Below are 25,847 nucleotides of genomic sequence, written 5' to 3'. Positions count from 1 at the left end.
TGGAAAACTCACACCACATGCATTTAGAGTAATTATTGATAGGTGAGGACTTACTAATGTCATCTAATTCATTGTTTTCTGGTTGTTTGTGGTTCTCTTGTTCCTAACTTAAATTTTTTCTATCTTCCTTTATGAACTGAACTGATGGTTTGCTGTAATGATATACTTTGATTCCCTTGTCTTTATCTTGTGTGAATCCACTGTAGGCTTTCACTTCATGTTTACCATGAGGCACAGAGGAAACAGTTTATACTTTTAACAGTCTATTTTATAACGATAGCAATTTGACTTTAATCCCATACAAAAACTCTACCCTCCTTTTACTACCCGTGTTTTGTTTTTGCTGGCACAATTTACAACTTTTTATACTGTGTATCAACTAACAAATAATTGTAGTTATGGTTATGTTTAATATTTTTGTCCTTTAACCAGTATACTGAAGTTAGTATTAACACACCACCATATTTACAGTAGTAGAATATTCTGAATCTGACTATCTGCTTACCTTTACCCATATGTTATATATCTTCATGTTACTAACTAGCACCATTTTATTTCAGGCTGAAGAACTTTCAGCATTTCTTATAAGGCAGGTCTAGTGGTGATGAACTCCTTTACCTATTGTTCATCAGGTAAAGTCTTTACCTCTTTTTGAAAAATTTTAATTCCAGTATAGTTAACATACAGTGTTATATTAGCTTCAGGTGTACAATATATTTGTTCAACAATTCCATGCATTGCTCAGTGCTCATCACAAGTATACTCCTTAATATACACCACCAATTTAAGTCATTCCCCCACCCACATTCCCTCTGGTAGCCATCAGTTTGTTCTCTATGGAAAAACTGATCAGGGGCACCTGGGTGGCTCAGTCTTTAAGCATCTGCCTTTGGCTCAGGTCATGATCCCAGGATCCTGGGATCAAGCCCTGCATCAGGATCCCTGCTCAGCGGGAAGCCTGCTTCTCTCTCTCCCACTCCCCCTGCCTGTGTTCCCTCCCTTGCTCTCTCTGTCAAATAAATAAATAAAATCTTTTTTTAAATGATCAGCTCTATGGAAAGAAAGAAAGAAAGAAAGAAAGAAAGAAAGAAAGAAAGAAAGAAAGAAAGAAAGAAAGAAAGAAAGAAAGAGAAAGAAAGAGAGAAAGAAACAAACAAACAAACAAACTGGACAACTTTCTTACACCATACACAAAAATAAACTCAAAATGGATTAAAGACCTAATGTGCAACCTGAAACCATTTAAACCTGAAACCATTTATGAAACCATAAACATCCTAAAAGAGAGCATAGGCAGTAACATTTCTGACCTTGGCCATAGCAACATTTTTTTAGATATGTCTCCTGAGACAAAGATAACAAAAGCAAAAATAAACTATTGGTATCCAAATAAAAAGCTTTTGCACAGTCTTTATCTCTTTTTCATTTTGAAGGAAACGTTGCTGGGTAAAGTATTCTTGCTATACAGTTTCTTTCTTTCAACACTTCAAATATACCATCCCATTACCTCCTGGCTTACAAGGTCTTTTGTAAGAAATCTGATGATAATATGGGAGTTTCCTTGTGTGAGAGAATCTTTTTTCTCTTGTTTTTTTTTCTTTTCTTTCTTCTTTATTTCAAGATTTTTATTTATTTATTTGAGAGAGAAGTGAGAGAGAGAGAGAGAGAGAGCACAACAGTAGAGAGGAAAAGGGAGAAGCAGACTCCTCTGCTGAGCAGGGAGCCCAACATGGGGCTTGATCCCAGGACCCTGGGATCATAACCTGAGTGGAAGGCAGATGCTTAACCAACTGAGCCATCCAGGCACCCCCTTCTTGCTGTTCTTAAAGTAGTTTTATTATAATAATAGTTTTACTATAATAATAATTATATAATAATGAATGCAGTTTTATTATAATATGTCTTGGTGAAGACCATTTTGGATTGAAAATTTGGGGTGACTTATGAGCTTCAAAAACCTGGATGTCCAAAATCTCTCCCCAGATTTAGGAAGCTCTCAACCACTATTTATTTATTTATTTATTTATTTATTTATTTATTTATGTGTGTGTGTGTTTGCTTATTTTTAAATTCTTTTTTCTTAAGATTTTATTTATTTATTTGACAGACAGAGATCACAACTAGGCAGAGAGGCAGGCAGAGAGAGAGAAGGGGAAGCAGGCTCGCTGCTGAGCAGTGAGCCTGATGTGGGGCTCAATCCCAGGATCCTGGGATCAGGACCTGAGCCAAAGGCAGAGGCTTTAACCCACTGAGCCACACAGGTGCCCCATCAACCACTATTTATTTAAATAAGCTTTCTAAGTCCTTTCCCTCTCTCTCTTTTTCCAACAATGGTACTGTTTCCATATAGGTGCCTCATTAGTTCTATAGTCTTTCTTCATTCTTTTTGCTTTTTGCTCCTCTGAGTAGATGATTTCAACTGATCTGTCTTCTAGCTAACTAATTCTTTCTTCTATTGGTCAAGGGTGCTGTTGAGGTTCTTTATTGAATTCTTCAGTACATCAATTTTATTCTTCAGCTCCAAAATTGGTTTGGATCTTTTAGGTTGCCTCTTTTTTGAACTTCTCATTTTGTTCTTGGGTTACTTTCCAAATGTCTTTAAATTATTTATATGTATTCTCATAGCATCTTTAAGGGAACTATTTTTGAATTCTTGGTCAGGCAATTCCTGGATCTGTATTTCTTTGGAGCCAGTAACCAGAAGTTTCTGTATTGTTTGGAGGAGTCCCTGTAGCCTTGTGTAGGTGTCTGTGCATTTGAAAATGTTGTCACCTCTTCCAGAACTTAGAAAATGGTATCAGCTTTACTGAAGCTTTACTGAAGACTTTTACTTGTGGATGAGAGCACACAGGGCAGGCAGTGGTGATAACCAGGGCTGGTGTGCACATGGCTGGCTGCAGGGGCCAGCTGCATATGCCTGTGTAGTCACAGGATCCAGTTGTAGACACATATATAGTGCTCAGGCCTAACACAGGCAGTAAAGGCCAGGGCCAACTACAAGCTCACTGACAGCTACAAGGGCCCTGGCTATTGGTGTGCCTATATTGTATGCCAGTCATAGGGGTCAGGCTGGAGGTATGCAGGTGCAAAAGTGGAGGATCTAGCTTCAGGTGAACATAATGGTGCAGGGCAGTGACAGATGGTAAGGACTAATCGGGCCAACAGGCTGCTGCAGACTCCAGTTGTCAGCATATTTTGTCATGGCTGCACAGTAGTACCCCTGCATACATGCAGACTGAAGTGGAAGTTGGTGATAGATTTCAGACTTACAGTATGGAAGGGCACGAATGGACAGGCTAGCCCCAAACTCACACATGGCACCCTATAGTATGGAAGGGCACAGCTGGAAAGGCTAACCCTGAACACACACTTGGTCAGTTGGAGGAGTCTAGGGTGATGTCTTGTACTCATATAGCTACAGAGTTCTGGGATGGATGCTCAAGTGATTCCTGGGAGCTGGCAACGGTGGGGTGGGAATTGAATGAGGGGGGATTCTGATTCAGTATCACTGAATGTGAATGCCTCTGGGGTATAAGCTGATGAAAGCTCCAGGTGTCCGTGGCAACTGAGCTTGCCATTGGCTTCTTCAGCAGCAAAATCTGCTGGGTTTGTCTGCAGAGCAGGTGAGTGAGCCACAACCATTCTCACTGCATGGCTGCTATTGGTATCCCTTTTCTGCCTTGTTCCTCCTAGCCACCTCTGTCTGTCTCAGCTTTTGCAGTGAAACCAAAGCAGAACCTTGTGGCAATGTCCTGAAAGGCTGGGAAAGCTGGTTGCTCACTCTGCTCCTCCTTTCCTGGCAAGGGAAACTCTTTCCAGTTGAGAAGTTCCCTCCTGGTGCTGTGCAATGTCAGCTTGGGGGAAGGAAAGATGCAGGCAAAATGAAGTTGTCTTCTTTCTATTCTTTTGTGGCTATTTTCACGTTTTTTGTTCTAAAGTATTGCTGAAGTTTCTTAAACAGATTCCAGACCTCTCCCAGAGCTCTCCCAGAAATGTTTCTCTTCATGGATAACTGTCTAATCATTAATCTTTCTGAGGGGACAGAGAGTGGGTTCCCACATATAACCATTTTGGTGACACTGTGTTTTTTCCTGACTTTTCACTTTCTTGATGGGATTTTTTAAAGCAGAAAAGTTTTAAATTTATATAATGCCAAATTTATCTATTTTAGATAAATTTGTGCTTGTGCTTTAGGTGTCAAATCTAGGAAAATATTGCCTACCTAATCCAATGTCACAAAAATTTATACCTTTCCTTCAAGAGTTTTATAGTTTACGCTTTTAAATTTAGGTACTTGGGACGCCTGGGTGGCTCAGTTGGTTAAGCAGCTGCCTTCAGCTCAGGTCATGATCCCAGCGTCGTGGGATAGAGTCCCACATAGGGCTCCTTGCTCGGCAGGGAGCCTGCTTCTCCCTCTGCCTCTGCCTGCTATTCTGTCTGCCTGTGCGCGCTCTCTCTCTCTCTCTGTCAAATAAAAAAATAAAATCTTTAAAAATAAACAAATAAATAAATAAATAAATTTAGGTATTTGACCCCCTTTGAGTTAATTTTTGTATATATTGTGAGGTAGGAGTATAACTTCATTCATTTGAATTTGAATGCCCAGTTATATCAGCACCACTTATTGAAAAGACTATTCTTTCCTTACTGAATTGTCATTAACCACCTGTAAAAATCTGTTGACTATAACTGTTAGTGTTTATTTCTGGAATCTCAGTTTTATATGTGTGTGTGTGTGTGTGTGTGTGTGTGTGTGTGTGTATCTCCTTAACTCAGTACCACACTGTTCTGATTACTGTAGTTTTATAAAATGTTTTGAAATTAAGAAATGTGAGTCCTCCAATTGTGTATTTACTTATCATGACTGGGCTATTCTTGGTCTATTGCATTTCTATATGAATTTTAAGATCAGCTTGTCAATTTCAAATAAGCCCCCTAAGATTCTGCTTGCACTAAATCTGTAGATGAGGCAGTATCATCATCTTAACAATATTAAGTCTTGTTAATACTGGAATATGGAATATGTGAATATGGACCATTTATTTAGGATTAATTTATTTTAAAAATGTTTTTTATGGCTTCAGAGTCCAAGTTCTGTGCTTCTTTTTAAAAATATGTCCTTAAGTATTTTGTTTGTTTTGGTACTATTCTATAACTGAATTGCTTTCTTAATTTCATTTTTGGCTTGCTCACGGCTATTGTATACAGATACAATTGCATCCTTGGTGAACTTATCAGTTCCAATAGTTTCTTAGAATTTCCCATATATAAGATCAAGTCAGCTTGGCTAACAGAGATAGTTTGACTCCTTCCTTTCCGATCAAGAAGTCTTTTTTTTTTTTTTTTTACATTTCTTTTCAGAGGAACAGAATTCATTGTTTTTGCACCACACCCAGTGCTCCATGCAATAGGTGCCCTCCTTAATACCCACCACCTGGCTCCCCCAACCTCCCACCCCCCGCCCCTTCAAAACCTTCAGGTTGTTTTTCAGAGTCCATAGTCTCTCATGGTTCACCTCTCCTTCCAATTTCCCTCAACTCCCTTCTCCTCTCCATCTCCCTATGTCCTCCATGTTATTTGTTAGGCTCCACAAATAAGTGAAACCATATGATAATTGACTCTCTCTGCCTGACTTATTTCACTCAGCATAATCTCTTCCAGTCCCCTCCATGTTGATACAAAAGTTGGGTATTCATCCTTCGATCAAGATGTCTTTTAATTCATTCTCATTCATTCAATTTGCTAGCCCAACTATATTGGCTTGAACAATTGATACAAAGGTACAAAGCTGAATACAAGTGGCAATAGTATATGTCTTGTTCCTGATCCCCTGGGGGATATCATCCACTCCTTAACCATTAAGTATGATGTTAGCTGGGGTGTTTTCATAGAGATACTCTGCCAGTTTAGGAAGTTACCCTTTATTTCTAGCACTTTTTAAAGTAGTCTCCAGGCCCAGTGTGGAACCCAATTCAGGGATTAAACTCACAACTCTGAGCTGAGATAAAGACCTGAGCTGAGGTGAAGAGTTGGATGCTTAAACTAAGCCACCCAGGGGTCCCTCTATGTCTAGCATATTGATTGTTTTCATCATGAAGTGGTGTTGAATTTTATAAAATGACTTTTCTGTGTCTGTTGAGATATGTTTAACCTTTATTCTATCAATGAGGTATATTAAATAATTTACTCTGATGCTAAATCTACCTTGCATTCTTGAGATAAATCCCACTTGGTCAGGGTGTATAATCCTTTTTATATATGGCTGAATTCAATTGGCTAGTATTTTGTTGAGGCTCCCTCCACCTGTATTAATAAGAGAACTGGTTTGTAGTTTTCCTTTCTGGTGATTTCTTTGGTTTCTTTACAAGATAGTATTACCTCATGGAGTTGGGAAGAGTTCCCATCTCTCCTATTTTTTGGGAAGAGTTTGTGAAGAATTTTATTAATTCTTCTTTAAACGTCTGAAAGAATTCATTAGTGAAATCCCCTCTACCTGAACCTCTCTTTGCTGGAAGTTGTTTTGTTTTTTACCAATTCAGTCTCTTTACTTTCTCTAAGTCTATTCAGATTTTCTATTCTTTTTTTTTTTTTTTAAGATTTTTTTATTTATTTGACAGAAATCACAAGTAGACGGAGAGGCAGGCAGAGAGAGAGAGGGAACAGGCTCCCTGCTGAGCAGAGAGCCCGACGCGGGACTCGATCCCAGGACCCTGAGATCATGACCCAAGCCGAAGGCAGCGGCTTAACCCACTGAGCCACCCAGGCGCCCCTCAGATTTTCTATTCTTAAAACATTGTCATTAGTTTGAGTCTTTCTAGGAATATGGCCATTTCATCTAAGTCATCTAATTTGTTGGTATACTGTTGTTTATCGTATTTGCTTATAATTCCAATTTCTGTAGAATTGGTGGCAATATCCCCTTTTTGTTCTTGATTTTAGTAACTTGTCTTCTCTGTCAGTCTAACTGAAGTGTTATCAATTTTGTTAATTTTTTCTAAGGACAATCCTTGGGTTTTTCTGCTTTTCAGTATTTATTTTTAATCTCTATTTCATTTATTTACTCTGACCTTTATTTTTTTCCTTCCTTCTTCCTCCTTTGGGTTTAGTTGGCCCTCTAAAGGTTGTTGATTTCAGATTTTTCCTTTTAATGCAGGCATTTACAGATATAAATTTCCCTCTGGGTATGGCTTTACCTGAGTCACGTGAGCTTTGATGTGTGTCTCCGATTTTTATTCGTCTCAAAGTGTCCTCTAACTTCCCTTGTGAGGTTCTTTCTGACTGACTGGTCATTTAGTAATAAGTTGTTTAATTTCCACTATTTGTGAACTTCACAAATTTCACTGGTTTTGCTTTCTGATTTCATTAATGGCCTAGTATATGGTCTATCCAGGAAAATGTTCCATATACACTTGGAAAGAATGTGAATTCCACTGTTTGATGGGTGGAGTGTTCTACAGATGTCTATTTTGTCTGGTTGACTTATAGTGTCATTCAAGTCTTCTATATCCTTCTTGATATTTTGCCTAGTTTTTCTATCCATTATTGAAAGTAGGGTATTGAAAGTCGTAACTATTATTCTTGAATTGTCTGTTACTCTTTATTCGTTCAGGTATGTCTCATATATATATATATATATATATATATATATATATATATATATATATATTTAAGATTTTATTTATTTATTTGAGAAAGAGACAATGAGAGAGAGCATGAGTGAGGAGAAGGTCAGAGGGAGAAGCAGACTCCCCGTGGAGCTGGGAGCATGATGTGGGACTCGATCCGGGAACTCTGGGATCTGACCTGAGCCGAAGGCAGTCGTCCAACCAACTGAGCCACCCAGGCGTCCTTGTTTCATATATTTTGAAGCTCTGTTTTTAGGTGCATATTTGTTTATAATTGTTACGCCTTTCTGATGGACTGACATTTTGTCATTACAAGATGTCTCTATCAGGAATAATATTTTTTGTTTTACAATCTACTTTGATAGAAGCCTCTCCAACTCTCTTATGGGATTGTTTGCATAATATATTTTCTTTCCTTCCTTTTACCTTCAATTCATTTACATCTTTGAATCTAAAATGTCTTGTGTAGAAGCATAAGTTGGATCTTTATCCCGCCTGACAATCTTTGCTTTTAAAAAAAAAAATTATTTATTCCAGAGAGAGAAAGTGAGAGAGAGAGTAGGGGGAGGAGCAGAGAGAGAGTTAGAGAGAGAATCCAAACCAGACTCCACACTGAGTGCAAAGTCTGATTCCAGGCTCAATCTCACCTCCAAGACATGACCTGAGCCAAAATCAAGAGTCAGACTGAGACATCCAGGTGCTCCTAATCTCTGCCTTTTTACTGGATTGTTTTATTCACTGACATTAAATGTTTTTATTGATACTGTTAGTTGTGTGTTTGCCATTTTACTTTTTATTTTTTACATTTTGTTCCTGATTCTTCACTTACTGCCTTCTCCTACATTAAATGAATCTTTCCAGGGACGCCTGGGTGGCTCAGTTGGTTAAGCAGCTGCCTTCGGCTCAGGTCATGATCCCAGCGTCCTGGGATCGAGTCCCACATCAGGCTCCTTGCTCCGCAGGGAGCCTGCTTCTCCCTCTGACTCTGCCTTCCACTCTGTCTGCCTGTGCTCCCTCTCGCTCTCTCTCTCTGACAAATAAATAAATAAAATCTTAAAAAAAAAAAAAAAAATGAATCTTTCCAGCATAACATTTTAGTTCCTTATTGGTTTTTTTCACCACACTTCTTTGTTATTTTTTTAGTGGTTTCTCTAGGGCTTATCAGAATACCTTTCAAAATGATACTAAATTAACCTCAGTGTTACTCCTACAGTGTTATTCCTCTATAGCTCAATTCCTACTTCTTTCTTTTTGCACTGTTTTTTTGTGCTACTTGGGTCTTTCACAAACCCAATAATACATTATTGTAATTATTATTTTGTAAAATTTATGTCTATTTTCAAAAAGCTGAGAAAAAAAAGGAAAACAAATATGTATTTATAGTTTGTTATAGTTAGCAGGTATCTTTTCAAATATTCTTATTAGTTTTGAAATACTTGCGTATTTATTACACTATATCAGGTTGCTTATGTGCATTTTATTGAAAATGAGGGTAAATATTACTGAAATAAATGTGTTTTCTTATGAACAAATTGTCAGTTTTGCCCTTTGTCATTTTATCTACTGGGATTTTCATATTATTCCGACCAATTTAAGAAACTCCTTATGTCATACTAATTACTGTCATATTTGATTTAAATTTTTTCCCCATTTTACTTTTTTACTGTAGTAAGTTAAACTTTTCATTTTTATTACTTCAAACTTTAGAAATTTCTTATCCTTTTAAGATCTAAAAGACTTCTGTATTTTCAAGTTGTAAAAATATTTTTCTTTTTTTTTTTTTTTAAAGATTTTATTTATTTATCAGAGAGAGAGAGGGGAGAGAGCGAGCACAAGCAGACAGAATGGCAGGCAGAGGCAGAGGGAGAAGTAGGCTCCCCGCCGAGCAAGGAGCCTGATGTGGGACTCGATCCCAGGACGCTGGGATCATGACCTGAGCTGAAGGCAGCTGCTTAACCAACTGAGCCACCCAGGCATCCCTAAAAATATTTTTCTTATACATAGGCCATAAACCATGGAAACATAGCTAAGTTTTTTTTCCTCCTCCTTTACAGATTAAACCTCTGTAATATATACTCTGGGTTATGTTAGAGATGCAGTCTTTATCAGTGAAAATCAGAGACAGAAAATGTCTACAACTGTATGCAACAGATAATTGGGCACATTTATTTATTGGGCTTACCACAGCTTTATACAGAACACTGAACTCTGCATGACTGAGCAGGACAACATACTTCAATACACCACTTCAGTCATGCACTGGAATAGTATCAACAAACCATTCAAGGTTGTATTTGCCTCTATTTCCACATTTGATGGCCATTCTGTATATAATACTTAATTCACTTAGGTCATATTTTGACAGTGCTTCAATTGATGTTCCTATAAATTGCTTACCAGTTCTCCCAATATTATTTATTTAAAGAAAAAAAATCTCTCTTTTAGATTGCAGACATGACAATTAAATGCAGCTCCCAATACTAGACTGGATCTTTTAATAGAAGGAAAAATGACGGTACAAAGGAAAAAATAAAAAATAATGGTATAAAAGTAATGGCATATTATAAAAATAAAGGCATAAAGGATAATGGCATAAAATAAGGATAGAATGGATCAATTAACAAAACTGGAATACAGAAGGCAGATTAGATACATGTACTATAATGTTAAATTTATTGAAATTGATTATTGTACTGTGGTTATTAAAAGCATATTTGTAGTGTTAGGAAACACAATCAACCTATTTAAGGGTGAAGAGTCATGACAGAAGTAGTCTAAAAGAATAAAAAACAAAGGAACAAAAAAAAACCCAAAGCAAATACCACATTTATGGTTCTCAACTGGGGATGATTTGTCCCCTCCCAGGACATTTGCCATGTCTGGACACATTTTTGCGGGGATTACTCCTGGCATCTGGTTGGTGGAGTCTAGGGATGCAAAACAACCTACAATGCAAAAATCAGCCCTCACAACAAAGAATGATCTGGACTCTAATGTCAACAGTGTTGAGGCAGAGAAACCTTGATACAGAGAAAGCAAATAATGGAGTAAGTGAGATAAAATATCAACAGGTGTGCATAGGTGAAGGATATACAGGTGTTGTTGTGATTATTCTTTTTATTTTCCAGTTTTCATTTTAACTCCAGTTAGTTAATATATAGTGTAATATTAGTTTCAGGGGTACAATATAGTGTTTCAACACTTACATAATACAGTCAGTGCTCATCACAATATGTGCACTCCTTAATCCCCACCACCCATTTAACCATCCCATTTCGATTATTCTTAATCTTGTAACTTTTCTGTAATTTGGAAATTACTTCCAAATAAGGTGTTTTTAAACTTCTTTTAAAAGTACTGTGCTGTAAGGTTTACTTTGTCATACAATGAATCATCACAGAGAAAAGTGGACCTGTTTTGGGGCTTCCTAGTCTATTTCTAGTCTATTTTATTTCTCTATTTCTCTTCTCTATTCCTAGTCTGTCTCCTGAAGACTTGCAGCATTGAACATTTCTGGTGAGGTGACTTAATTTTCAAAGGCATGAGACTAGTTCTTGCCTATTCTAGGCAAGATATTTTAATATATGCATATTAAATGTGCAATGTGCAAAGACCCTAGGGTCAGATTACTTATTTGCTTGACATTTTTTCAGGAGAACAAATCAAAGAGTGAGGCTGGTCTGTGAGAAGCTAGAGTAGTTATTCCCTGAAGTGAGTACCACTCACACAATCCAAGCTCTTCAGGACCATCCAAACACAAAGTGACATGAAGCTACATATTATATTAGTCTTTTGTTTGGATAAGAAAAACATTCTATAAACACATTTCCAAAGGTTAACCTGTATAAAACATATTTATGCTTTTTAGGCTATAGAATCTTAAAGCCTAATTGACTTGAAGTATAATTTAAATATATCCATCATAGACACACTTCTCTGAAAGAATCTGGAAATCCGTCTAGAATACAGCAGAGTATCGCTATATAAATGAGTTAGAAACTGGGATTTTATTTCTCTTCTATTATATCTGTTTCTTAGTAATTTCTTCAAAGGTAAAACAGAATATAAATAGGTTCATGGGAAGATATGTGTTGAGCTATTCAATAAATGTCTCATAAAATCACTTTAGTAAGTAAGCCAAAGCTAATATAAAGACTTCACTTGTAATGCATGGTGGCTGGCAGCCATCAAGTCCCCAGTTCTACTTTACTCCCTTTGCCCCACATCTGGGCAACCTTATAAGAAAGCACGCTCAGACCCTGGTGTCCTCCAGCCCTTGGCAATGGCAGAAATTTCAAACCATCCAAGTCCCTCCTGAGTGTGTGAAACTTCACCCCACTCACTCCTTTTTGAACTACAATTAAAAACCCAAAGCTCCACCTTCCTCCTTTCTCTCTGGACCACACAGAAGCCCTTCCCCTGGGCATGGGGATCCATCTAAGTTAACTGCTAGGAGTTATAGATTCTATTTTATACCCATTGGTGCCCACGTGTCATCTGTCCCACTTCCATAATTTCCCAGGTTGGAGTGAGTGGGAGAATTGTTCAGTGTCTGGTAGGGGATGCCAGGCACACAAATAAAACACCAAGAGACTAGTTTTGCTTAATGAGTTCTCAGAATCACTTGTCAAGGTACCAGGAAGACTCCAGTCTCTTGGAAGTCTTCCAGGGCAAAGACTAGGAGAATGACAGAATCACATCCATTGATGTCCACTCATAAGTTAGGGTCTGAAATATACTAAAGCAAATTTCTAAAAGAATGGTTAACTCAAAAAAATAAATTTGAGGGGCGCCTGGGTAGCTCAGTGGGTTAAAGCCTCTGTCTTAGGCTCCGGTCATGATCCCAAGGTCCTGGAATCGAGCCCTGTATCGGGCTCTCTGCTCTGCAGGGAGCCTGCTTCCTCCTCTCTCTCTCTCTGCCTACCTCTCTGCCTACTTGTGATCTGTCAAATAAATAAATAAAATCTTAAAAACAACAACAACAACTAAATTTGAAGTTAAAATTAAACCATATAGAGTAGAATACTGAAAACCTACCTTCAGTTATAATTTTGCTTTTATTATTTGAACAGAAACATTTAAATGGAAAGTTTGTTTAAAACTCAAACTACACATTAAAAACCAAAACACATTTTTCTATTTTCCCAGCACCATTTATTGAAGAGATCATTTTTTTCCACTGGATATTTTTTCCTGCTTTGTCGAAGATTATTTGACCATAGAGTTGAGGGTCCATATCCAGACTCTCTACTCTATTCCATCAGTTTATGTGTCTGTTTTTGTTCCAGTACCATGTTGTCTTGGTGATCACAGAGAAGCATGAGAAACTGTGGACTCTGAGAAACGAACTGAGGGTTTGGGAGGGGAGGAGAGGGGAGATGGATGAGCCTGGTGGTGGGTACTAAGGAGAAGATGTATTGCACCCAGTGGTGCATAAACAATAAATCTTGGAACAATGAAAAAATAAAATAAAATTTAAAAAATAATAAAAAATTTTAAAAAATAAAAACGAAAACACAGAATCCCAGTTCTTACCCAAACGGCACTCCGAGGGCACCCAGTGGAGTCACCAGGACCGTGGGGACTGCAGTGTAAGCCAGAAAGTTTCCAATCTGGCCAACAGCCACTGTCAAGAGAATCACAAGGATACCACTTGCAATTACAGCTCTCTTTTAGCAATGATCACAGAGTTTAATTTGGCAAGGCTCTGTTCTGAAAGGGCTACTTCTTTTCATTACTTGTGAGGAAGCAAATGTGGGGCATCTGCATAATTAAGGGTCCTGAAAGCAGAGAGAGCAGGCCCCACAGCATCATGGACCCAATCAGTCAGGAGTAGTTTCAGCCCTCTGTGGAAATTCCCAAACTAAATGGCCGTGATTGACAGTGGGTGCAACAAAGTATATTTCCACTCTCTCCTTAACACATCCTTGTTTTAACACTAATCCTGTAGAATTTCTTGTCCTTTCAATGGTCTGGGATCTACTCCAGTAGAGTCTACTGGCCATAGTGACATGCTGCAGGCACATCAACTGGAAAAAATACTGCCTGCACAGGACTGCACCCAGAGCTATACTGAGACAGAGCTTAAAGATGAGCTCCTCAATGAAAGGAAACAACATCTGCTAGACAACAGCTTGCCTAAAAGATAATGTGTGACAAATAAACCTCATGATATTTCTGAATTTTCTAATATAATTTTTCTTTATATATTTAGGGTTCTGAACTTCAATTTTATTATTTATTTTTATATGATACTATATAACCTCTGCACATGACCTCTTTTATACAATAGCATATGATCCTGTACTTAAGGCTAAGTGAAGAAACTCTCCTTTGTAAAACAATTATGTTTAACAAAGCATAATTTCACCAAATATCAACAGCATGATTACAGATGAGTAAGAAGGAGCATTTCAATTTCTTTGGGCCCCGGACAGTCTGACCTGGACTAAATTCAGAGCTAACTGCAGGCAATAGGAACCTCTATTTCCTCCCTTCAATTCCTCCCAGCCTAGTCCTCAGTCCAAAGAATGGAGCTGCATTCATTCCACCTCCTCCAGTCCTGCCAGAAGAATGACTGATCTTAAGAAAGCAAGCAAACCAAGCGCTTCACCACACTGGGTACTTACTTGCAATTGTGCCTGCCCACCACACAATGTCTGTTAAATAGGAGGTACCTATGAGAGAGTGAGATAAAAATGAGAGAAAAGTACAAAGCAAGAGGTTTGCAAACTATATACTTGAAGAGGAGTTTTTACATGAAAATAAAATTGAGAAGAATAATGAATGCCATACTGCTTATTCACCCTTTAAAGAATCGTTTAGTCTATAGATAGCAGCATGAGAAACCACTACAAGTGGCAAATACAGATATTTTTTGCAATGAAAACAAGCTAACTCAAACAACAAGTGAAACCTTTATTAAAAAAATATTTTTTGGCTCATCATGCCACCCAGAGATACAAATATTCTTTGGCATGAAGTTTTATATTGAAGTCCAGTTCTTTCATACATTAGAGCAACCCATTTATATGATAATTATGAACATAGAATTCAATGACTTAGTGCCTGAACAAGTTACTCAAATTTCATAAAGTAGAAACCTTTATGATATGGCTCTTTTTTCAACCATATGGGCAGCAGACTTTTCACTCACTCAGTGATTTGACATTACATAGATATGACATTACACAGTCAACCATATTCTCTTAGGTTACCCTCATCTATCCCCATGTATAGTCAGACAGAAACATGGGCAGGGGCCCGGGTCTCCCCATCAGATGGGTCCCTCTTCCTGCCTGTATAACAGGAACCTGCAGCAAGATAGTCTCACAATCTTTGAGACACACAGCTGTACTACTTCAGATAGGTCAAAATGCTCTTCTGACAGGTTTCTTCACTTCAGATTAAAATAGCTAATTCTAGGGGCGCCTGGGCGGCTCAGCGGGTTGGGCCACTGCCTTTGGCTCAGGTCATGAACTTTGAGTCCTCGGATCGAGCCCCGCATCGGGCTCTCTGCTCAGCGGGGAGCCTGCTTCCTCCTCTCTCTCTGCCTGCCTCTCTGCCTGCTTGTGATCTCTATCAATAAAAATCTCTCTCAAATAAATAAATAAAATCTTTAAAAAAAATAAAAATAAAAATAAAATAAAATAAAATAGCTAATTCTAGATTTTAGCCATTCTAACAGATGTGAGGTGATGTCTTATTGTGGTTTTGATTTATATTTCCTTGATGATGAGTGATGCTGAAACTCTTTCCATGTGTCTGTTGGCCACCAGTATGTCTTCTTTTGAAAAATGTCTGTTTAGGTCCTCAACCCATTCTTTCAACCATATTGTTTGGGTTTTTTTGGTGTTGAGTTATTTTGATATACTTTGGATATTAACCCTTACGAGATATATCATTTGCAAATATGTTCTCCCATTCAGTAGCTGATGATATTATAATAGTAATGTGATTGGGACAGATGGTAGCTATACTTATGATGTACATAGCATAATGTATAAACTTATCAAATCACTAAGCTGTACACCTGAAACTAATGTAACATTCTGTGTCAACTACATCAAAAAAAAAGTAACTCTGTAGTTACTTTTGTAGAGAAATTATTTAAAAAAAATAAAATAAATCTAATCGGACATTTTAATTCATAGTAATTTTGTATAATGAACACAGGAATTCAGCCTGTCTCATGGAGGAACAGAGCTACAGATATTACAATAAGTACTTGAAAAAAATAAAATTGGGCTAATAAGTAATGACACAGTAGGAAGAATGGTGAGTTAGAATATCACCATTTGGCAACATCACAATAAAAACCAATTTAGGCAAGAATCATCAGTGGAAATGAAAGCAAGTGGGTAAAAGTTTGTTGAGGAAGAATGCAGGATTGCCACATAGTCTCCATTAATGACCTCTACCAGTTTCTCATTAATTATGAAGAGAAAAATTTATCTTTACAGTACTCTGTAGAACCTGATAGACATCACCTTAACCAAGCGGTCAAAGTAGACATCAACAATGGGACAAACCAACATCGCATGCCTCCTGAGAGGATGCACTGAAAAGGATACAACATCACATCTTTGGTATTCCCGCCAAAATGCATCACTTGAATCTAATCATAACACTATTAAACAGGCTATAAATTTGCTGGCTTCCCCTCTTCAAAAAAGGCAAGGTCCTAAAGACAACAAAAGGCTAAACGACTGTTGCAGACAAAAGAAAACTAAGAAGATATGGTGACTCAACACAAAGATGCTAAATGTTTAAAAAAAAAAAAAAGATGCTATAAAGGACAGTATTGGGGCAACTGGCAAAATATGAATAGGGACTGTTGTAAATAAAAGACTTCCCAAACCCCTTCTCTTTCTGCGTGAGAATGTGACTCTAGGTTCACTTTCTGGCTAGGAACCTGATAGCTATGTGGCCAGAGGATAGCACCTAGAAATGACTTTTGATGGACAAATAACTGGGATGAACATCTGAAAGAGATCCTATTACTTGGACTGCCCAGAGAGCAATGTCTCTGGGAACAGGTATGTCCTGTCAGGCTTGGGAGTTCTGCCTCTGTGACTTTAACAGGGTTCATAAGGCAGGGCTGCTGTAGCAATGCCTGCTGTAGCAATGCCTGCTGCAGCTCTGCCTCCAGGCCTGAGACAAAGTCTGCCTCTGCTGCCAACCTCCAGCAGGAAAGGGCGTGACATTGGCTATGGCTCCTCTCCTGTGTCCCTCAGAGTGTGTCTGAGGTAAATGTGGACCACGTCGTCCTATAAGTAGGAAAGTAGAGCCAAGCCTAAGAAAGCCACCTCCCAGTAAGTACTGTAGAACAGTTATCAGCTATTAGTACAAAATTCATGTCGAATTTCCTGAATGTGCTAATCACACAGTGTCTATTTAAGAGAATGTCCCAGTATCCCAAAAATGCATGCTGAATTTTTAATTTTTTTTTTAATTTTTATTTTAAGTAGGCTCCACATCCAATGTGAGGCTTGAATTCATGACCCTGAGATCAAGAGTCACATGCTCTATCAACTGAGCTAGCCAGGCGTCCCTGCATGCTGAATTTTAAGGGTGCAAGTTCATTAAATTTCTTGCAGGGCTGGCTCGGTGGCTAAGTGAACATAATAATAATAAGAAAAAAAAAGCTGAAGGATGCAAGTTCATAAAGTTTACTTCCAGAATGCTGGTGTGAACACCCCATGGACGAGTTGCCCAGTGAAACAACAACTGGAGAATAAAATATTAAAAACATTTTTCAAGGCTCTGAAATTGCTCTAAGAGTATATAGCAAATGAAGAAACATGTACTAAAGAAAAATCTATTAAATTTCAGTGAAAACCCTGTAAGTCCTTAGCTCATTACCCACTCCCCTTCTCTCCCGCATTGCAATTCAGTTTCACAGAAGCTGTACTCCAGAATGGTGACAAACAAAATGGCGTCTCCTCTCCTCTCAATTCTCCATCACCAGGAAGAGCAGTCCTTCAGCATTTCTCATCCCCCTTTCCCACTGTGAAGAGGCTAAATATCTGGTTAGTGCATCCAAGAATTTGGGGGCTTCTTTCCCCAACTCAATGCCTACCCAGAGGCTCTACCTCTGCTAGGACAGGCCCTGATCATCCTGTTCCAAGCTTGAAAGTAGAGTAAAGATCTCATACCCGGAGAGGCAAGCAAGATCAGATGTTACCAACCACTCCCAATAACTAGTATCAATGAATATACCAGCCTGGAGTCAACTGAACAAGACTGTAAGGCAATTTATACACCAGAACATTGTCAAAGTAACAGACTAATTATCCAGCAATTAGTAGAGCCTAACAGCTAGATAATACCCAATGAGACAGATAAGAGAAAAACCGGGAAGAGAAATAGTCAAAGATAGCCCAGCTAGTCATCCCAAATAAAGATGTACATAGCCAAGACTGTAACCTTTGAGGTATACCATTACAGGCTTCACACTGCAGGGGAAATGGACTACCAAAATACTCCACTCAGGCCACTAAACAAACAAACAAGCAAACAACAATCCACAAGAGAGAGGAAGGGGAATCAGATTCCAGAGCTGATACCACATATTACCTAAAATGCCCAGATAGCAACAAAATTCATCAGACGACAACAACAAAACAACCCAATTCAAAAATAGCCAAAAGATGTGAATAGACACTTCTCCAAAAAAGACACACAAATGGCTAATAAGCACATGAATAGATGCTCAACATTACTAATCATTAGGGAAACACAAAAATCAAATCCCTATCACTTCACACTTATTACAGGGACTACTGAAAAACAAACAAACAGGGGGCGCCTGGGTGGCTCAGTGGGTTAAGCCGCTGCCTTCGGCTCAGGTCATGATCTCAGGGTCCTGGGATCGAGTCCCGCATCGGGCTCTCTGCTCAGCAGGGAGCCTGCTTCCCTCTCTCTCTCTCTGCCTGCCTCTCCGTCTACTTGTGATTTCTCTCTGTCAAATAAATAAACAAAATCTTTAAAAAACAAAACAAAACAAAAAAAAGTGTTGGTGAGAATATGGAGAAACTGGAAACCTTGTGCACTGATGGTAAGAATGGAAAATGGTATAGCCACAGTGGAAAACAGAACAGCAGTTCCTCAAAGAGTTACATATAGGATCACCATAAGGTCCAGCAATTCCACTTCTGGGTATATATCCAAAAGAACTGAAAGCAGGGACTTGAGGATATATTTATTTGTAAACCATGTTCATACCAGCTTTAATCACAATAGGCAAAAGGTGGAAACAACCCAAGTGTCCCTCAACAGATGAATGTACAAACAAATGGATAGACAAAATAAAAGGGACATGGTACTTATTGTTATACTTGAGCAGTAAGCAGCAACATAAAAAGGACTGTTATTCAGCCTTAAAAAGGAATGAAACTCTGATATATACCTGAACACAGATGAACCTGGGAGACATAATGCTAAGTGAAATAAACCAGTCAAAAAATGGCAAATAGGGGTTGCCTGAGTGGCTCAGTGGGTTAAGCCTTTGCCTTTGGCTCAGGTCATGATCCCGGGGTCCTGGGATGGAGCCCCGCATCAGGCTCTCTGCTCAGCCAGGGAGCCTGCTTCCTTTCTCTCTGACTGCCTCTCTGCCTACTTGTGATCTTTGTCTGTCAAATAAATAAATAAAATCTTTTAAAAAAAATGGCAAATAGGGGCACCTGGGTGGCTCAGTGGGTTAAGCCTCTGCCTTCGGCTCAGGTCATGATCTCAGGGTCCTGGGATAGCGCCCCGCATCGGGCTCTCTGCTCAGCGGGGAGCCTGCTTCCTCCCCTCTCTCTGCCTGCCTCTCTGCCTACTTGTGATCTCTGTCTGTCAAATAAATAAAATATTTTTTAAAAAAGGCAAATATTTTATGAGTGTACTTATGTATGGTACTTAGAGTAATTACATTCATAGAGATAGAATGGCGAACAGTGGTTACCAGGGGTGGGGAGTGGGAATGGGAGTTACTGTTAAATGGGTAGTGTTTCATAAAGGGATTATGAAAGAGTTCTAGAGATAGATACTGATGATATTTTGTACAACATAAATATATATATATATTTTTTAAAGATTTTATTTATTTATTTGACAGAGATCACAAGCAGGCAGAGAGGCAGGCAGAGAGAGAGGAGGAAGCAGGCTCCCTGCTGAGCAGAGAGCCCAATGCGGGGCTCGATCCCAGAACCCTGGGATCATGACCTGAGCTGAAGGCAGAGGCTTTAACCCACTGAGCCACCCAGGCGCCCCCAACATAAATATATTTAATACTACTGAATTGTACAATCAAAAGTGGTTAAAATAGTAAATGTTATGGCATTAATAGAATATATATATTTTACCCCAACAAAAAAATAGCTGGAGGAATAGAGGCCTGAAAATGTTAAGCCCCATGACTCCCCTTTCATCTTAAGGTAGGAACTGATTTAAGAGCTTCCAACATTCTGAGTCATAAACCAGAATGCCCATAGTAGGAGTGCCTGGAACCTTCATATCTGCAGTCCATCTTACACTGATACTATTGACATCTAGTGGTCCTTGAACCCTATATCATTGGGTCTCCTATAACCTAGATGCTATTTAACTTCAGGAGGAGCAGTTGCTGGCCAATCAAATCACTGCAGGCTGTGCTTCTTCATGTGAAAACTGTGTCTTTCAAAATTTCTTTCTGGTGTTCAAATTTACCAAGAAGATGGGTAAAAGGACCGTTCTGCAGAGATTCTGTGCCTTTGTGTTATTCACAATCTGTCTTCATCTTCTTCCTTGTAGGTCTCTTAGGGGTTAAGTAGTATCAGGAAGAAACAAAGCAAGTTTTTCTGCTTATTCTGCATGTTGGGAATGAGGAACATTTTATACTTATGTGAAAGCTATTGTTTACTGATGTCATGATTATATATTTTTTAAAGATTTTATTCATTTATTTGACACAGAGAGAGAAGGAGATCACAAGTAGACAGAGAGGCAGGTGGGGGGGGGGAAGCAGGCTCCCCGCTGAGCAGAGAGCCCCACGTGGGGCTTGATCCCAGGACCTTGAGATCATGACCTGAGCCGAAGGCAGAGGCTTAACCCACTGAGCCACTCAGGCTCCCCAATGTCATGATTATAGATAAAATACTCTTGTTCCTTTTGTTACACATGAAACAGAAGAGAAGAATACAAGATAAAACTACAATTAACTGCTTGAATGATGTTGGTTTCCATTGTATTAGGTGTAAAAGTTGAGAGGAAAAAGTGCTGGGAGAGGACATGTAATAATAAAAATAAGAACTAAAAAAAGTCCCTGAAAGACCCCCAAAACCAAGACATGTGAAAAACCCAGAAAAATGTGACCTATATCACATATACTATACATATAGGGAAAGTGCAGGCAACAAAAACTGCCTATAAGAAGGCCTAGACATTAGACTTAACAAAAACTTCAAACCATCCATTAAAAATATATTCAAACTGGAATTAAAATAAAAACTTCATAAGATCAAATAACTAATGAAAGTATGCTTAAAGAAGTAAAGGAACAACTTATCAAATAGAGACTATTAATAAAGAAATAGAAGCGATTTTTTTTAAAAGCCCAAGCTGAAATTCTGGAGTTGAAATGTATAACTAGAATGAAAAAAGAAATCAATACCACATTTCAATATTTCTGGCAGAAGAAAGAGTCGGTGAATTTGAAGATAGATTGATAAAGATCATACATTCTAAAGAAAAAGGAAAAAAATAAAGAAAAATGAACAGAACCTTAGAGAAATGTGACACCATCACACAAATCAGCAGACTCATAATGTTACTAATAGAAGGAGAGAAAAGAGTAATAGGAAAAAAATTCAAGAAAAAAAAAAAGGGCTGAAATTTACCAAATGTGATGAAAATCCAAAAAGCTAAACAAGCTCTGAAAAGCTCCACACACAAGTCACGTGTTAATAAAAGCGCTCAAAGATGAAGAGAGAATTTTAAAAGAATAGAAAAATGACTGATAATATGCAAGAGAATCTAAGTAAGATTGATAACAGATATCTCAACAAATTTTAACTAAAACTTAAATTTAAGATGTTTAATTATAGGGCGCCTGGGTAGCTCAGTGGGTTAAGCCGTTGCCTTCGGCTCAGGTCACGATCTCAGGGTCCTGGGATCAAGTCCCGCATCGGGCTCTCTGCTCAGCAGGGAGCCTGCTTCCTCCTCTCTCTCTGTCTGCCTCTCTGTCTACTTATGATCTCTGTCTGTCAAATAAATAAATAAAATCTTAAAATAAAATAAAATGTTTAATTACAAAACACAAATTTGTTCTCCTTTCTCAGCTTATCTGATTTGAAAAACTATGGGGTAAATATGCATATAAATGTGTTGTTGGATCTATAACATAAAACTGTAATATACTTTACAATAACAACACAAAGGATATAGGAGTGAGCAGTTTTATGGCTCACGTAAAGTAAGTGAACATGATAAGAGTTAAGAACATGGTAATTGATACCCTGGATGCCATAAAAATAAAGAAAACAAGGAATGGTAAATAAGCAGGTTAACACACAGAACTCTATAAATCTGTATTTGCTTTTCTTTGCTAGCTTTTTAGTAATTTTTTATTTAAATTTAAATTAACATATAGTGTATAATTACATTCAGAGATAGAATTTAGTAATTCATCAGTTGCATATAACACCCAGTGCTCATTACACCAACTGTCCTCCTTAATGCCCATCACCCAGTTACTCCATCCCTCCACCTACCCCTCCACAAGCAGTCCTCAGTTCATTTCCTATAGTTAAGACTTTCTTATGGTTTGTCTCTATCTCTGAATTTGTCTTATTTTATTTTTCATTCCTTCCCCCTATGTTCATTTGTTTTGTTCCTTAAATTTCACATGAGTGAAATCATCATATTTGTCTTTCTCTGACTTAGTGTGCTTAGCATACTATCCTCTAGTTCCATCCACCTCATTGCAAATGGCAGGATTTCATTCTTTTTAATGGAGTAACATTCCAATGTGCGTGTGTGTGTGTGTGTGTGTGAGAGAGAGAGAGAGAGACAGACATCTGGGCTTTTTCCACAGTTTGCCTATTGTGGATATTACTGCTATAAACAGTGGGGTGCATATGCCCCACTGAATCACTGTAACCTCTGAATAAATACCTAGTAGTGCAATTGCTCAGTCCTAGGTTACCTCTATTTTTAACTTTTTGAGGAACCTCCGTACTGTTTTCTGGAGTGGCTGTATCAGTTTGCATTCCCACCAACGGTGTAAGAGGGTTCCCCTTTCTTCATATCCCCTCCAGCATCTGTTGTTTCCCGAGTTAATTTTACCCATGACTGGCGTGACATGGTATCTCACTGGAATTTTCATCTGTATTTCCCTGATGCTGAGTGATGTTGAGCATTTTTCATGTGTCTGTTGACCATTTGTTATGTCTTCTATATGGAGAAATGTGTTTTCATGTCATGTTTGTATGTATTTGTATGGAGAAATGTTTTCATGTTGTCTGCCCATTTCTGGATGGATTTTCTAGTTTTTTGGGGCATTGAGGTTAATAAGTTATAGATTTTGAATACTAGTCCTTTATCTGATAAGACACTTGCAAATATCTTCTCCCATTTTGTAGGTTGCCTTTTAGTTTCGTCAACTGTTTCCTTTGCTGTGCAAAAGATTTTTATCTTGATGGAGTCCCAATAGTTCATTTTTGCTTTTGTTTCCCTTGCCTTTGAAGATGTATGTAGCAAGATGTGGCAGTGGCTGAGGTTGAAGAGGTTACTGCTTGTGTTTTAAAGTATTTTAAAGGATGCTTGTCTCACATTTATGTCTTTCATCTATTATGAATTTATTCTTGTGTATGGTGTAAGAGAGTGGTCCAGTTTCATCTGCCTGTGGTTGTCCAATTTTCCCAACACCATTTGTTAAAGAGACTGTCTCTTTTTTTCCATTGGATATTCTTTCCGGCTTTCTCAAAGATTAGTTAACCATAGAGTTGAGGGCCCATTTCTGGGTTTTCTATTCTGTTCCACTGATCTATAGGTCTGTTTTTGTGCCAGAACCATTATGTTTTTACAACTACAGCTTTGTAATGCAGCTTAAAGTCTGGAATTGTCATGCCTTCAGCTTTGGTGGTCTTTTTCAACATTCTTGGCTTCGGGGTGTTGTTTTTTTTTTTTAATCCTGATTCCACACAAATTTAAGGATTGTTTGTTCCAGCTCTGTGAAAAATGCTGATGGTGTTTTTGTTTTGTTTTGTTTTTTTAATTTTTTAAATTTATTTTCAGCGTAACAGTATTCATTGTTTTTGCACCACACCCAGTGCTCCACGCAATCCGTGCCCTCTCCAATACCCACCACCTGGTTCCCCCAACCTCCCACCCTTCGCCCCTTCAAACCCCTCAGATTGTTTTTCAGAGTCCATAGTCTCTCATGGTTCACATCCCCTTCCAATTTCCCTCAACTCCTTTCTCCTCTCTAACTCCCCTTGATCTCCATGCTATTTGTTATGCTCCACAAATCAGTGAAACCATATGATAATTGACTCTCTCTGCTTGACTTATTTCATGCTGATGGTGTTTTGATAAGGATTACCTTGAATGTATAGATTGCTTTTGGATAGCATAGACATTTTAATAATATTTGTTCTTCCAATCCATGAGCATGGAATGATTTCCATTTCTTTGTATCTTCCTCAATTTCTTTCATAAGCATTCTACAGTTTTCAGAGTACAGATCTTTTACCTCTTTGGCTAGGTTTATTCCTAGGTATCTTACGGTTTTTGGTACAATTAGACTGATTCCTAGATTTCTCTTTCTTCTGTCTCATCGTTAGTGTATTGAAATGGAACTGATTTCTGTGCATTGATTTTATAACCTGTGACTTTGCTGAATTCCTGTATAAGCTCTAGCAATTTGGGGGTGGAGTCTTTTGGGTTTTCTACAAAAAGTATCATGTCCTCTGTGAAGAGTAAAAGTTTGACTTCTTTGCCAATTCAGGGGCCTTTTAGTTCCTTTTCTTCTCTGATTGCTGAGGTAGAATATCCAGTACTATGCTAAACAACAGTGGTGAGAATGGACATTCCCGTCATGTTCCTGAACTTAGGGGAAAAGTTCTCAATTTTTCTCCTTTGAGGATGATACTTGCTGTGAGTCTTTTGCCATGGCTTTTAAGATATTGAGGTATGTTCCCACTATCTCTATAAGGGGGATGATTTTTATCAATAAAGAATGCTGTATTTTGTCATATACTTTTTCTGCATCTACTGAGAGGATCAAACAGTCCTTACCCTTTCTTTTATTAATGTGGAGTATCACATTGAATGATTTCTGGGTTTGAACCACCACTGCAGCCCAAGAATAAATCCTACGTGTCATGGTAAATAATCCTTTCAATGTACTACTGGATCCTATTAGCTAGTATCTTGGTGAGAATTTCTGGATCCATGTTCACCAGGGATAACGGTCTGTAATTCTCTTTCTTAGTGGGATCTTTGTCTAGTTTGGGGATCAAGGTAAAGCTGCCGTCAGAGAATAAATCTGAAGTTTTCCTTCCATTTCTATTTTTTGGAAGTGTCAGAAAATAGGTATTACTTCCTCATTAAATATTTGGTAGAATAATCCTAGGAAGCCATCTGGCACTGGACTCCTGTTTGTTAGATTTTTGATTACTGCTTCAATTTCTTTGCTGGTTATGAGCCTGTTCAGGTTTTCTATTTCTTTCGGTTTCCGTTTTGGTAGTTCATATGTTTCTAGGAATGCATCCATTTCTTCCAAATTGCCTAATGTTGGCATATAATTGCTCATAATACCCTAATTGTTTGTATTCCTTTGGTATTGGTTATGATCTCTCCTCTTTCATTTATGATTTTATTTATTTGGGTCCTTTCTATTTTCTTTTTGATAAGTCTGGCTAGTAGTTTATCAATCTTACTAAATCATTCAAAGAACTAGCTCCTAGTTTTGTTGATCTGTTCTCCTGGAGTCTTTAATTTCTGTATCATTGATTTCTGCTCCTATCTTTATTATTTCCCTTCTCCTGTTGGATTTAGGCTTTATTTGCCGTTCTTTTCCTTAGATATAAGATCAGGTTATATATTTGAGACTTTTCTTGCTTCTTGAGGAAAGCCTGTATTGCTATATACATCCCTCTTAGGACTGCTTTTGATGCATCCCAAAGATTTTGAACTGTCGTGTTTTCATTTTCATTTGTTTCCATGTATTTTTTAAATTCTTTAATTTCCTGGTTGACC

At 38.1% G+C, this 25,847-nt stretch overlaps 1 protein-coding gene across 1 annotated transcript in view; it reads right to left on the bottom strand.

Moving 5' to 3' along the window:
• The window catches only part of NIPA1 (NIPA magnesium transporter 1), a 78,413-nt gene that overhangs the window by 27,306 nt on the left and 25,260 nt on the right, over window positions 1-25,847 (bottom strand). The window contains exons 2-3 of the mRNA XM_032342324.1: window positions 14,255-14,302; window positions 13,161-13,251 (exon numbers count right to left, since the gene is read on the bottom strand). Coding sequence (XP_032198215.1) covers window positions 13,161-13,251; window positions 14,255-14,302 — 139 coding nt within the window. The remainder of the gene's footprint in view (window positions 1-13,160; window positions 13,252-14,254; window positions 14,303-25,847) is intronic.

This window comes from Mustela erminea, chromosome 5 (assembly GCF_009829155.1).
Source record: "Mustela erminea isolate mMusErm1 chromosome 5, mMusErm1.Pri, whole genome shotgun sequence".
Taxonomy (NCBI): Eukaryota; Metazoa; Chordata; class Mammalia; order Carnivora; family Mustelidae; genus Mustela; species Mustela erminea.
The sequence above is the reverse complement of the archived record's forward strand: the minus strand, read 5'-3'. Positions and strand labels throughout refer to the sequence as shown.